Here is a 14,636-nt window from a genome sequence, read left to right on the forward strand (position 1 = left end):
ACCAATGGAGTGTCGAGTTTCAAAAATGATTGGTGGAGGTTGCACGATCTTAACGACCAATCAACGGACCATATTTAGACCAATCACACTGCGGATTGAAAAACGCACCAATCCCACACTGTGAGAGACTTTCAAACCCCCGGGGTGCCCAGCACACGGGTCTTCTGAGGGAACTCGAGTCCTGAGGAGCACACAGCCGCGGTGGTATGCAGGCTGTACCAGGTTGCTTGTTAGCCAGTTTGGTGGTGCAGGCTGCTAGGCTTATCCCAGGGCCTCGCCTTCGGCCGTTCTTGGGGTTTTTTAAATAAACGAGTTTACTTTTGAAAGGACAAGTGATCGACCTTGTTTACAACGCTGCCCATGGTGGATATGTGCTGCATAGTATACTGCATTTTTCAGTCCTTTGCTTCACTCCAATTTCTGGTCTGCAGAAGCTGCATAGATTGATCCTGGCTTTCCTGAGCTGACTTGGTCTTTTCTTTGCTGGACCGCATAGCTCACAGAACTGCAGACTCCATGTCTGCTGGGGACAGCTGCAAGCACCAAGCAGGGAAACAATACAAAGTGCATGTTCTGTGGAATTCTCCGCCATTTCATTCTGGACCTCCTTGTAACGTGCCACACGAAGGAGCAAAGAGGCGCCAGTGCCACGGGTAACAGGGGAAGGCTTGCAGGTCAATAGCAGGAGTTCAGCCCATGGCTTCTGGAAGCAGAGGAATTTGCAAAGCAGCTGAGTGCTTGAGATGCTGGAGGCCTGCCAAGCTGCCCGCTCTTGTCCTGGTGCTGAAACACTGAACTTCAGTGCTCTGGAGAGCACCGCTTCCACCTAAATCCCACTGGAATCAGCATTTCTTAGCTGGACTGGCATTTGCTGAGGAACAGCTTCCACTGCTCATCATTTGGACAATTGACCCGGGCCATGATTTGGAAAGGAGGTAGCCAAGTGAGTCTTTGGAGATTGCTGCAAGGAAGAAGCCCTGTGACAGCAAGCAGCATTCCCAGGCTGCTCTCGGGGGGAAAATCCCAACAAGCTGAAGACTGTGGATGTAAAGAGGTAAATATGCTTGTGAGCTACCTTGGCCTGCAATGGCAAGGTCCTGGCCACGAAGGTAAGGGGCACCTAGTGGCCTGATGTCCCGTTTCTGCATCTTTCTGGGAAGCAGAGGAATCCTGCCTCCGCCCGTGAGGAGCTCAGCCTGGGAAGCAGCAATGCTTCCCTTCTGGTTTGGGTCTTGTCTTTTTTCAGTTTGGACAGCAGCTGTCCAGCCTGGCTGATTGGACCCTGTCAGCGAAGGCATTGCAGGGAGCCTGCAGAGGAGCCTGCAGTGGTGCTGGAGGAGGCTTTGCGCCGAGCCGGCTCAGGCCGTGCCGGCTCAGCGCAGGCCTGGCAATCAGGCGCCCTGCAGCCTGCCCTCCACGGGAAGATTCCCTTGCTCGTCAGGCTGCGCTGAAGCTGGGCGTTGCCCTGGCGCTGTGCGTAGCTCTGCCGCTGTTGCGGGCGGGCGGACGGCCGGACAGACGGACGGCCGGGCCCGTCTGTGGCTTGGCGCTGCTCCGCAGCTGCCCGAGGCTCTCCCCCCTCACAGAGGGGCCCCGCCCCGCCCCGGGCGCCCCCTGGCGGCTGCTCCGCCCCTCCCCGCAGGCACCGAGCGGCATCGGGCCCTGCTGCTCGTGCTGTCACTTGCGTCCCTTCTCTGCCCAGAGCCAGCAAGGCTTGAAAGGAAGCCTTCTTCAACCGTTTCCCTCTGCTTTGCTTTGGGGGGGCCCAGGCTCTGCCCTGAAGGTGGCCCTAGCGCGTCCATGAGAGGCAGAAAAGGCCCCTTTGTTCTCCCACCGGTTGTGGTTACTGGCTCAAAAGCACTGCCCAGCTCTGCTAGGAGAAACAGCCCTGCCAACAGCTTTGGTTGCTCCAGTGCAAAACTGTGGTTCAGTGCAGATTTCTGATCAGGCAGCACTTGCCCTTTGTGGCTGAAGATGCTGAGGTCTGGAGTCCTGCCATGACCTGGCTCCTCAGCCCAGCCACTGACACCTGGGAATTGCGATCTGAACTTTCACATGCAGAGAGTGATCAGGCACCTCACTCCTCTTTCACCCAGATTGTCATGTCACTGCAGAAGACGAGGCTATGTTATGTTACAGAAGCTCAGGGTTCTCACTTCTTGGTGAACCTGTGATGCAAAGGAACTTGTTCAGAAGGTTAAAATCATTGGGAATGTATTAGAAAGTCTTAGAAAAGTTACCCTTTGCTTGGGGGTTGGGTGACCTTCCTTTTTTTCCTTCTCACCTATGGAATATTTTGCCCATTAGCTGTGGGGAAAACCTGATGGCTCCTAGTTGTTGGGTGCCTGAGAAACACAAAGAGTTTGGCTGTGTCCAGGGGGGAAGGGGGCAAGAAAAAAAGAGGCTGGGGACAGCTGGGGGCTGGCTGGCTTCTTGGGCTGGAGAGCAGGACACTCTCTCAGAGATGTTGCGGTTTAGAGAAGGGAATTTGCCATCACCCAGACAGAGCTGCTGCTGCTTCTTCCCTCTTTGTTGGTGGCCTCGCACCCCTGTCCTGCCGGGACGTGTGGCAGTGCCAGCCACCGCTGCAGAGCTGCTGATAGCCCTCAGCCACCGGCCCGGGATCTCCGCTCATCCCGGCCGTTCCAGCTGAGTGTTGCTCAGAGCCCTGCAGGAGCACCGGCACTGCCCACCCGAGGGGGTTTGTGAAGCAAAGCCTCTCCTCCATCCCTTCCCGTCTCAGCCGAGAAAGCTGTCACGGGGCCCCTGGTTCTGATTTGTTGTTAATGCCGTAGTTATTGTTTGTTTGTTTGCCTTGTTCTATGTACTAGTAAAGAACTGTTACACCTATCGCCAGACCTCTGCCTGAGAGCGCTTGGATTCCAAAAGTATAGAAATTTGGAGGGAGGGTGTCTACATTTCTGAGAGGAATGCTGGGTTTGTCTTTCCAAACCAGCTGTGGGTGTGCTGATAGATGAAACTAGCACTGAGAGATAAAAGAAGCAATGGGATGGAGTCCACTGGTTGATGAATGGAAAAAGATATTTGCCTTTACAAACAAACTGTAGGTTTGTTGGTAAATGAAACTGGATATTGAAAGATGAAAGAGACAGTGGGGGAACACTATAAATTCCATGAGAATTAAAAGTTAAGAGGAAGGGTTGTACATTACAGGGGAATCTTAGGCATTCCGGGCAGTCTGTAGCACTCAAGTAGGTCAGCCAGTGGGGAAAGAGAGAGGGACATGTGGCTGTGAATTTAGGATAAGAAAGGAGGCTGCATCCTCCAAGAATTGGATGGAGAGACCCCAGGGCAATGCCCCGTGGCCTCTCCCTTTTTCAAATAAAGTAAGAGGACTCCTCTGTCTCCCTTTTGGACATAGGCCTCTGGTGTTTTCATTCAAACCTCTGACCTTTTCATTCCAAGGCAGGCTCCTGCCCTGCCTAGTAGAAGCCTGTCTTCTAAACTGAGACCCCTTCTTCCAGACCAAGATAACCAAGTCATTCCCTGCATTGCTCCTCTTTAAATTCTTTCAGTTGTCTACTCTGTTAGGTCATGTTTCTTCTGGTGCTTCAAATGAGCTGATTGTACTTGATCTGCACCAAAGCACAAAATCATCTAGAATCATCTAAACGCAACACAGAAACAAACTATCTCTGTCAGACCATCTTTACCTTCTAGATCACTTTCAAGATGTACATTGAGGTGTTGGAATGATTATTGCCCAAGATTCCCTTTGTGGCTGCAGGCTCTGGAGCTCCTATCTCTGAGTTCACCCAGGGCTGTGTTCCCTAACAATTCCTGGTGCTATCTCCATTTTCCTTTGGGCACAATAGTCTAAATGAAAACCTAGCCTGAAATCTGAAATGAAAACAAGGGCACAGCTCTCTAGGCTACAAGGAAAATAAAGGACAAGTTTGTAAAATTCTCAAACCATTTCTCCTGGACTGCTGCATTGTGTGTTCTTGCTGCACACACTGTGTTGAAAGCCAAGAGAAGCTGCAATTTGGCAGCACATTTTGGGACAGAAGCTCAACCTAGCTGTCCAGTAAAGAAAAGAGCTTGAGAAGAGCAAGCCTGACTGTGGAAAAGATTCTTGGAAAACGGAACGCTTTCCCGCAGTGCTATGAAAAGGGAAAGAAACAATCCAAGACATTCACATGTATGTGATCCCCTTTTCTGTGTTGCACAAGTTCTACATCACATTAGTTCCAAATTCATCTTACTTCTAAGACCTATGACTTCCCAAGATTTAGACACTCCATCATTAGCTACACACAGCTGGCCTTCCCTTGTTTTTCTTTGAAAGCAATACTGGAAAGACAAGAAATCTGCAAATGTAAGACCTTAGAGTACAGAGCTGTGCCCGAGTGTGAGTTCTAGAGGCAGGGAATAGGCTCTGATTGTATTTTACCCTCAGCAGTGACCATACACAGCAGCAACCATGGTGATTTGTGTGACACTGTGCAGAGGTCAAGACTTGTTGTCTTGGATTAATATGGCAAAGTTAGCATGTTTAAAGAGACTCGGGATCCAGCCTCTTTTGGTTTTCTTCCTGTGTCAATAAACAGCGTGAGAAATGAACCAGCCAGCAGTTTCTTTGCAGAGAGGCCCTTTGCTCCAGTGTGAAAGTGCTGGACTGGCAAAGGAGGAGGGACGTGGGAGAGAGCTGAGCTGCTGTGTTGGATTTGTGTCCAAACTGCAGCAAGAGTAGCAATTGAATTCTTTTCTTTTAATCCTATCTGCAGCCTGCGGTTTTCACCTGGAGCCGGACAAGAACACCAACAGGCCTGGTGCCAAGAGCACAGCCTGGGGAGCCACCGCACCTTCCCACCCCGAGCGGTCGGGAGAGCAGCGCTGTCCCACAGAGGCTGCATTTCTCCCTCCTCATGCACGGCTTTGCCTTCCCACACGTGTGGGCTGGCTCTGCCTGACGCTGGCAGGCTCCTCATTCAACACTTCCTAATGCTTCCGGGGAAAGTCCGGATAACGCTTTGCTTGTGTGTGAGGAAGAGATGGCATGCGGGGCGAGTGGGAGGGATGAGGCCCGGGGGAGGTGAGCAGCAGGGGAAAGTTGCAGGTTGCCAGAGATAAAAGTTATACTGTAGTGAAGCAGAAGCTAAACGAGACAGTGGTTTTGGCATCGGCACAGGAGGAAGAAAGAGCTGCTCTGTGACTGTGGCCGAGCCCGGTTTGGCCTGGGAGTGAAGTGGCCAGTGCTGGCTCGGGGCGCACGGGGCTCGGCCGTGGGGCAAGCGGAGTCGAACGGAGATCGGACAAAGGGAGAAACGACAAATGGACGTGCGGACAGACGGTCCCGGCGCTTCAGCGGCAGCAGCGGCAGCAGTGACTGCGGACTCTCTGCGTCTCTTGTTCTAGTTCCTTCTCTCCCTCTCTCACCGTCTTGCACCTTCTCCCAGTCTCCCTTTCCTCTGCCCACCTTTCCCAGTCTCTCTGCCCACCTTCCAGGCCAGGCCACGCCTCTGGCCCGCCCTGGCCCTGGGCAAGGCTGTGCCCCTCACCAGCCATGGGGTCCCACCGCGATGTTTTCTTCACCCGGCCCTTGCCATACTGCCTGTGGCACTGCTGGCCGGGCATCAGTAGCTGGGTGTTGGGAAGCATCGTCATCCCTTGGGCTGGCTGGCTGTCACGACTCTGGCCCCGGCTCTAGCCTCATCCCTGGCCCCGGTTTTGGCTCTTCTTCCTTTTCCTCCACTGCGGGTTCCCCGGCCCAAGCACTGCCACTCGGCAGCATGGCTGCCGGCCCCGAGCCGCTGGTGCCCCTTTCAGACAGGCATGCCCGGCCTGGGCTGATTTGGGGGGCCGTAGGGGGGCTGGGTGGGCACCGCTCCTGGACACAGCTCGAACGCTGACAGCCGCGTTTGGCCGGCAGGCCAGGAGCGGGAGGTCCTGCAGGAGCGACACCGGCTGGGTACACTGCTGGAGCACGGCGGCTTCGGCAGCGTCTGCTCGGGGACGTGCCCGGCGGATGGAGCCCCGGTGAGTGGGGAGGCTGGCGGGGGGCGGAGGAGCAGGAGAGCAGAGGAGGAGGAGGAGGGTGGAGGAGGATGGGACTAGGCAGAGCGGGCGGCAAGCTCAGCCCACTGGTCTCCTTGGCTAGCAGGTGGCCATCGAATGTGTGTCGCGGGATAGCATCAGTTATTAGGGTGAGCTAGTGAGGAAGCGGAGCCAGCGGCAGAAACCAGGGCGTGATGGGCGGGGTAAAGCGAGGCCCGGGATGGTGGAAGCCACCAGGACACCTCGAGGGAGAGCAGGGTGGGGTCAGCGGAGGGCACAGAGCATCCCAGGATGGGTGAGGGGTTCCAGACCCATGACACGTCATCAGCCCCACTGAGGGCATCGTGGTCTTACTGAAGCCCTATGGCACCCACGCACCCCTGAAGACGGAGCTGCTGGACAAGGCATGCCCTGGGTTCCATGGTGGTGTTTAGCTCCTGGATTGGTTTGAGCTCCACAACAACTTCTTGTTGGTGATGAAGAACCCGAGCAGCCCCAGGACCTCTTTGATTTCATTGTGGTGTGTGGTTCCTGTCAGAAGAGGTGGTGCAGGGGCTGCTCCACCAGGTGCTGCAGGCCGTGTGGCACTGCAGCAGCTGTGAGGTGCTGCACAGGGACATCAAGCCTGACAACATCCTCCTCCACCTGGCCACCAGACAGGCCAAACTGATTGACTTGGGCTGTGGCACCTACCTGCAAGTCCAGGCACAGTTTGCAGGTGAGCCTACGCAGGGCTATGCACCCGGTCCCGGCAGCTCATGGCCCAACCTCTCATGGCCCAGCCTGGGTGTGGCACTGGAGATTCCCCCTGTTGCTGGCAGTCATGGGTACACCTATGAGCCACACAGATCTGCTGGTAATTGACAGCAGGAAAGAAGGAAACTTGAGGAGCATCATTCCCTGTTTTCTCACTGCTGAACAAGTTTTCCTCTCCCTCATAAAGTCAAAATGCAGTTTTTCTGTGCATTAATAGCAGCTTATCGCACCTGCTGAGCTGAGAGACCTTTTGCCCTGCTGCTGTGCTACGGGCCGATATAGTGGCATTACCTAGCATGGATATACAGAGAGGGACCTAAAGCAAATGACTTTGTGCCACTTTGTCTCAAAGGTCAAAACTCTCAGCAGACACAGATGGAAGAGACTGACGTGCTCCCTGTTTGCTGTGTTGATGCACACCTGGCCGGCACAGCTTTCCCTGATGGAGAATAACAACAAGGGACAGTTCCCTCACACCCATGCAGCCCAGAGATCTGCAGGTCATCATCAGCCCCTGGCTTTGTAAGTGACCAGTTCTGCTGGGATGGAAGCCAACCACCAAATCCTGCATGACTTCAGTGGCAGCAGCAGCAGCAGCAGCAGCAGCAGCAGCAGCAGCAGTCCCTGCATCTGGTCCCCAGGTCTGGGGCTGGGCTGGGCAGAGGATGCACACGGCACACTGTTCCTGAAGAATGTGACTTTGGAAACAAGCACCCACCACTGTCCCCTGTTGTTTGCAGTAAGGTCACACCAGCCTGAGTCACTTGGCAGCCCTCAATGCCACGTGGGACAGCAGATGACAGGCTCTGGCCTCCAGGACCAAACAGAGGGAGGAACTCGCTCTCCAGATGGAGCTTCCAGATTGAAAAGGCTGCAGTGAGCAGCCACCACTAAGGGCAGACAAATGAGGCTCTCCTGCACTTTAGCTGTGCCAGTTACAAAGCCCTGGGGAGCAGCTGCCGAGTCGTGGGACAAAAGCAAGCAGAGAAAGTGGGATAAACCCAGTCAAGCCCAGAGACTTTTCGTGATTGCTGAGCCCCAGATGGATCCCAAGAGTGGTGTCAACCACCAGTCCTTCTGAGCTGACAAAGAGCAGGTCCAGTGGGTGCCTTCCTTCGTTGGCCAGGCACCTCCCAGGCTGTTTTCTCTCCACTCTCCTGTACTGCCAGCAGACGTGCCCACTTTCTTGGTTCCACTTGCAGAGCCTCATACCTCTTAGCCATGGCCACCTGGGAAGCGGGAGCAGTCCCAGAGGAGATGTGCCATCTCCACCAGGCAGGAACCACAAGCCTCTGTGTGCACAGCTGAAAGGCTGTATCCCCACAGGATGTTTTGGCTGCCCTGCTCTTCATAGCCTTTTGGCTGGAAATGCAATTGCACTTTCTTCCTCAAGCAGAAGTCCATGGCTGGGCAAAAACTTGGCCGCTGGAATGTAATCCAAAGGCAGTGGAGGCTGCACTTGCTAAAGGAAGAGCACTCCCAAATCCAAACCACACCAGAAGGTCCATAGGAAGGACATTTCATCTTTAAGAAAGAATGGACAGTTCAGAAGGGGAACATACAGCAGTATTCCCTGGGAGACAAGGAAGGGAATCTTGCAACTGGCTTGAGGGTTTCTAGGATTTTATTCTGAGTCTGGCTGTGAGCTGGCATTGGAGAAAGTAATCCTGAATTGCACCTGGACATCTTCTCTGCTTCATCAATTGCTTCCCTGCAAATTTCCTTCATTTTCATTTGAAAAGCACCTGGAGTGGAGATTTATGTGGTGGGGGCCCTTGTGATCTGTAGAAGGAATAGCAGAAGTACTAACTAAAAGTCATAAAAACAGCAGCAGTAGGAAAGCAGCCACACAGCCAATCCATTTCTCTGGAGCATTTGGTCTCCAGGGACTGGTGACAAGGCAGGAGTCTAAAGGCAATCTAGGAAGCCATCTGCTCTGTTCAGTTTGGCCAGACCAGCACACACACGTTGACTGGGCCATTTGCTGGGTGGCAGCCTTCTGCTGCTCGGGAAACAATCCCTGCTTTTGCCTTTACTGCCCAGGGAAGGAAGCTCAGGCAAAGCCCTCCCACTCCCAGCTGCCCTCACAAAATGAATGTCCCAAGTGCTCCCTGGCTGCTTGCAAGCTCAACAATGGCTTCTGTAGGGAGTCCAAAGTGTGTGTGTGACCCCAGAGGGAGGAGGAACATGTGGTACAGCTCATTTGGAGGCACGCACACTAGAATACCCTGCTACATCTGACAAGGAATGCACAGGACGTCCTCAGCAGCCTCAGGCATCCCCTTAGCAGCCTGCCAGCCAGCCCTCTCCCACAGCTCCAGCCTGGCTCTGCAGGTGCCTTCCTGTGAGACCTCCCTGCTTCTGAGAGACAGCTCTGGCCTTCTGTCCTGGTTTACGACTAAATGGGGAGAAAACCTCCAATGCCCACACCCCCCGGGATGCAAACCCATGTGGCCCTGTTCTCCCACCCCCAGCCAGTTTGGGAAGAGATTTCTCTGAGAGAGTTGGAAAAAACCTCTTTATTTAACAGGCAAAGCACTACCCAGCCCAAGATTGAGCCCAATATCAAATGACAAAACCTCTCACCGCTCTGAAGAGATGACAAAATTCAGAGGGTCTCTTTCCTGTGGATGTTTGCTCTGTTATCAATCCCTCTGGTGCTGCAAAATGCCGCTGCCCAGACTGGGCTCCCGGTAGTCCACGGGTGCAAGCTCCCGGTGCTCCCCTGAGTCCCCAGCCCAGAGCAGGTTCAATCCGTTTCAAAGAAAAGGGAAAGAAAACAGTCCAGGAAGATCTCTCTGTTTTGGCTAGCTGGAAAAGCCAAGGCGACCTGTGCCTTGTTTTCTGTCTGTGCTGTAGTCAAAACCCCATCCCTGGATGTGGGGGGGAGCAAGTACAGTCTCTGATAACAGACTTGACGCTTCTTCTCCACTCACTTTTCCTCTTAGATGAAGTTTTAAGGCTACAAAACCTATTTCTGGGCTAGGTGGACAAAAGGGGACACAATTTAACATCACAATCACCCCAGGACTCTTTACTGTTCCACTTCATCCAAATGATACCCCAAAGTTTACCTTCACAGTGTGTTCCATTAATAATGCTGCAGCAGTGGAGCATCATCAAAGGGAAGTTCTTCCTCATGGTATGAAAACCAGCCCTACAATTTGCCAATGGTATGTTGTTCAGACAATTAGCATCAGGAAGGGAACAGTTCCCAGGGACATATAATCCATCATTATATGGATGATATTTTAATAGCCACTCTAACTCAAAAAGATTTTTCACTAATTCAGCCAAGCCTTTAATGCTAATGTGCAATCCTTAAAAACATTTGGGCTGCAAGTGGCCCCAGGAGAGGTACAGCAGCAACCACCTTGGAAGTACCTTGTGCTCCAAGTTATGGATCAGAATACACAGGCTCAAGTAATTCAATTGTCGACCAAAATGAAGAATTTGAATGAAGCCCAAAAACTTCTGGGTCCCATCAACAGGTTCAGAACCTATCTAGGGTTGACTGCTCCACAATTTGCAGTTAGTATTTTGCCTCCTAAAGGATGATCTGACTTCCCCCAGGAAATTAACCCCGGAAGCAACAGCCACTCTGAAATAGTAGAGCAGACCCTCACAAAGAGACAGGTGCACCAGCTTTGCCCAGAAGTGGGTGTCACTGTGTTCATATTCACAGTTGAATTCCATCCTCCTGCAGTTATTGGACAGTGGGGTACTCAGTGGTCTGACCCTTTACATGCTTTAGAATGGATGATCTTAGCCCAGCAGCCTAAAAAGGCAGCCCCTACCATCTTGGAATGAATTGCCCAGCGAATCATGGAATGTCAAAAAAGGTGCTTACAATTGACTGCAAAAGATCCTTCAAAAATCGTGATAGCTGTCAGGCAAGAAGAATTTGCATGGTGTTCTGCCAAGAGCACAGCTTTGCCAAGTGCCTCACAAAATTTCTCGGGGCAAATCAGTGACCGTCTACCGAGTCATACGTTGCTGCAAACGAGTAGGACCACTGCAATATCCCTGAAAGTGCTGAATGCTAGAATAACCCTTTAAAGGTACTACTGTGTTCAGTGATGGCTGGGATTTACATTCATATTTATCATGAGAGGACTTGAGTATTTTGTCTCTCGGAGTCAAAAGGCACAATTAGACAAGTTCTTTTCCCCATTCTTTAGGTTTCCCACGCTTCCAAGGTTAAACCAGCCTTAGAGTGAAGTGGCAAAGTTGTAATGTTAAGTTCCTAAACCACCTGCAAGCCACTTGGAGACTTTGTATCGCTGGTAATCCCACTTGACAGCTCCAGGGTGCCACTGTTGCATTGCCAATGATACAATGGGATAGGTCAGTGGCTGAAAGCAGCTAGGCCTGTGGAATTAGCTGGAAGGTCAAAGGGCCAGGTTTGTCACCCTTGTCTCCAAGGGCCCTGGAGACAGGATGACAGATGCTGCTTTTAGATTCAGCAACAAAAAGAGGGGACGTTGGGGATGTTTTGGCTGCCCTGCTCTTCCTTGCCTTTGTCTGGAAATGCAATTGCACTTTCTTCTTCATGCAGAAGTTCCACGGCTGGGCAAGAAGCGGCCAACGGGCCATATTCCAAAGGCAGCGTAGACTGGAGTTGCTAAAGAAAGGAGTCTGTTCCTAGTTGCAAAGCGCACCAGAATAGCCACATTTCAGAAAGAATGGGCAATTCCAAAGTAAATGTGGAGCCATATTCCCAGGGAGACAAGGAAAGGAATCTTCCAACTGGCTTGAGGGTTTTAAAGATGTTTTTATTCTGGCTGCGAGCTGTCATTGGAGAAAGTAATCCTGAAGTGCACCTGGTCATCTTCTCTGCTTCATCAATTGCTTCCCTGCAAGTTTCCTTCATTTTCATTTGCAAAGCACCTGGAGTGGAGATTTATGTGGCGGGGGCCCTTGTGATCTGTAGAAGGAATAGCAGAAGTACTAACTAAAAGTCATAAAAACAGCAGCAGTAGGAAAGCAGCCACACAGCCAATCCATTTCTCTGGAGCATTTGGTCTCCAGGGACTGGTGACAAGGCAGGAGTCTAAAGGCAATCTAGGAAGCCATCTGCTCTGATCAGTTTGGCCAGACCAGCACACACACGTTGACTGGGCCATTTGCTGGGTGGCAGCCTTCTGCTGCTCGGGAAACAATCCCTGCTTTTGCCTTTACTGCCCAGGGAAGGAAGCTCAGGCAAAGCCCTCCCACTCCCAGCTGCCCTCACAAAATGAATGTCCCAAGTGCTCCCTGGCTGCTTGCAAGCTCAACAATGGCTTCTGTAGGGAGTCCAAAGTGTGTGTGTGACCCCAGAGGGAGGAGGAACATGTGGTACAGCTCATTTGGAGGCACGCACACTAGAATACCCTGCTACATCTGACAAGGAATGCACAGGACGTCCTCAGCAGCCTCAGGCATCCCCTTAGCAGCCTGCCAGCCAGCCCTCTCCCACAGCTCCAGCCTGGCTCTGCAGGTGCCTTCCTGTGAGACCTCCCTGCTTCTGAGAGACAGCTCTGGCCTTCTGTCCTGGTTTACGACTAAATGGGGAGAAAACCTCCAATGCCCACACCCCCCGGGATGCAAACCCATGTGGCCCTGTTCTCCCACCCCCAGCCAGTTTGGGAAGAGATTTCTCTGAGAGAGTTGGAAAAAACCTCTTTATTTAACAGGCAAAGCACTACCCAGCCCAAGATTGAGCCCAATATCAAATGACAAAACCTCTCACCGCTCTGAAGAGATGACAAAATTCAGAGGGTCTCTTTCCTGTGGATGTTTGCTCTGTTATCAATCCCTCTGGTGCTGCAAAATGCCGCTGCCCAGACTGGGCTCCCGGTAGTCCACGGGTGCAAGCTCCCGGTGCTCCCCTGAGTCCCCAGCCCAGAGCAGGTTCAATCCGTTTCAAAGAAAAGGGAAAGAAAACAGTCCAGGAAGATCTCTCTGTTTTGGCTAGCTGGAAAAGCCAAGGCGACCTGTGCCTTGTTTTCTGTCTGTGCTGTAGTCAAAACCCCATCCCTGGATGTGGGGGGGAGCAAGTACAGTCTCTGATAACAGACTTGACGCTTCTTCTCCACTCACTTTTCCTCTTAGATGAAGTTTTAAGGCTACAAAACCTATTTCTGGGCTAGGTGGACAAAAGGGGACACAATTTAACATCACAATCACCCCAGGACTCTTTACTGTTCCACTTCATCCAAATGATACCCCAAAGTTTACCTTCACAGTGTGTTCCATTAATAATGCTGCAGCAGTGGAGCATCATCAAAGGGAAGTTCTTCCTCATGGTACGAAAACCAGCCCTACAATTTGCCAATGGTATGTTGTTCAGACAATTAGCATCAGGAAGGGAACAGTTCCCAGGGACATAGAATCCATCATTATATGGATGATATTTTAATAGCCACTCTAACTCAAAAAGATTTTTCACTAATTCAGCCAAGCCTTTAATGCTAATGTGCAATCCTTAAAAACATTTGGGCTGCAAGTGGCCCCAGGAGAGGTACAGCAGCAACCACCTTGGAAGTACCTTGTGCTCCAAGTTATGGATCAGAATACACAGGCTCAAGTAATTCAATTGTCGACCAAAATGAAGAATTTGAATGAAGCCCAAAAACTTCTGGGTCCCTTCAACAGGTTCAGAACCTATCTAGGGTTGACTGCTCCACAATTTGCAGTTAGTATTTTGCCTCCTAAAGGATGATCTGACTTCCCCCAGGAAATTAACCCCGGAAGCAACAGCCACTCTGAAATAGTAGAGCAGACCCTCACAAAGAGACAGGTGCACCAGCTTTGCCCAGAAGTGGGTGTCACTGTGTTCATATTCACAGTTGAATTCCATCCTCCTGCAGTTATTGGACAGTGGGGTACTCAGTGGTCTGACCCTTTACATGCTTTAGAATGGATGATCTTAGCCCAGCAGCCTAAAAAGGCAGCCCCTACCATCTTGGAATGAATTGCCCAGCGAATCATGGAATGTCAAAAAAGGTGCTTACAATTGACTGCAAAAGATCCTTCAAAAATCGTGATAGCTGTCAGGCAAGAAGAATTTGCATGGTGTTCTGCCAAGAGCACAGCTTTGCCAAGTGCCTCACAAAATTTCTCGGGGCAAATCAGTGACCGTCTACCGAGTCATACGTTGCTGCAAACGAGTAGGACCACTGCAATATCCCTGAAAGTGCTGAATGCTAGAATAACCCTTTAAAGGTACTACTGTGTTCAGTGATGGCTGGGATTTACATTCATATTTATCATGAGAGGACTTGAGTATTTTGTCTCTCGGAGTCAAAAGGCACAATTAGACAAGTTCTTTTCCCCATTCTTTAGGTTTCCCACGCTTCCAAGGTTAAACCAGCCTTAGAGTGAAGTGGCAAAGTTGTAATGTTAAGTTCCTAAACCACCTGCAAGCCACTTGGAGACTTTGTATCGCTGGTAATCCCACTTGACAGCTCCAGGGTGCCACTGTTGCATTGCCAATGATACAATGGGATAGGTCAGTGGCTGAAAGCAGCTAGGCCTGTGGAATTAGCTGGAAGGTCAAAGGGCCAGGTTTGTCACCCTTGTCTCCAAGGGCCCTGGAGACAGGATGACAGATGCTGCTTTTAGATTCAGCAACAAAAAGAGGGGACGTTGGGGATGTTTTGGCTGCCCTGCTCTTCCTTGCCTTTGTCTGGAAATGCAATTGCACTTTCTTCTTCATGCAGAAGTTCCACGGCTGGGCAAGAAGCGGCCAACGGGCCATATTCCAAAGGCAGCGTAGACTGGAGTTGCTAAAGAAAGGAGTCTGTTCCTAGTTGCAAAGCGCACCAGAATAGCCACATTTCAGAAAGAATGGGCAATTCCAAAGTAAATGTGGAGCCATA

General features: G+C 51.6%; 1 protein-coding gene across 1 annotated transcript; it reads left to right on the forward strand.

Moving 5' to 3' along the window:
- Window positions 1–5,753: 5,753 nt before the first annotated feature.
- On the forward strand, window positions 5,754–11,388 carry LOC147648314 (serine/threonine-protein kinase pim-1-like). Its single transcript, XM_086869799.1, has 5 exons — window positions 5,754–5,838; window positions 5,894–6,000; window positions 6,378–6,441; window positions 6,557–6,736; window positions 11,333–11,388. The coding sequence occupies exons 1-5, from the start codon at window positions 5,754–5,756 to the stop codon at window positions 11,386–11,388; spliced, it is 492 nt and encodes a 163-aa protein (XP_086725925.1).
- The last annotated feature ends 3,248 nt before the right edge of the window (window positions 11,389–14,636 follow it).

Source organism: Cyanistes caeruleus, chromosome Z (assembly GCF_971803275.1).
Source record: "Cyanistes caeruleus chromosome Z, bCyaCae1.hap1.1, whole genome shotgun sequence".
Lineage (NCBI taxonomy): Eukaryota > Metazoa > Chordata > Aves > Passeriformes > Paridae > Cyanistes > Cyanistes caeruleus.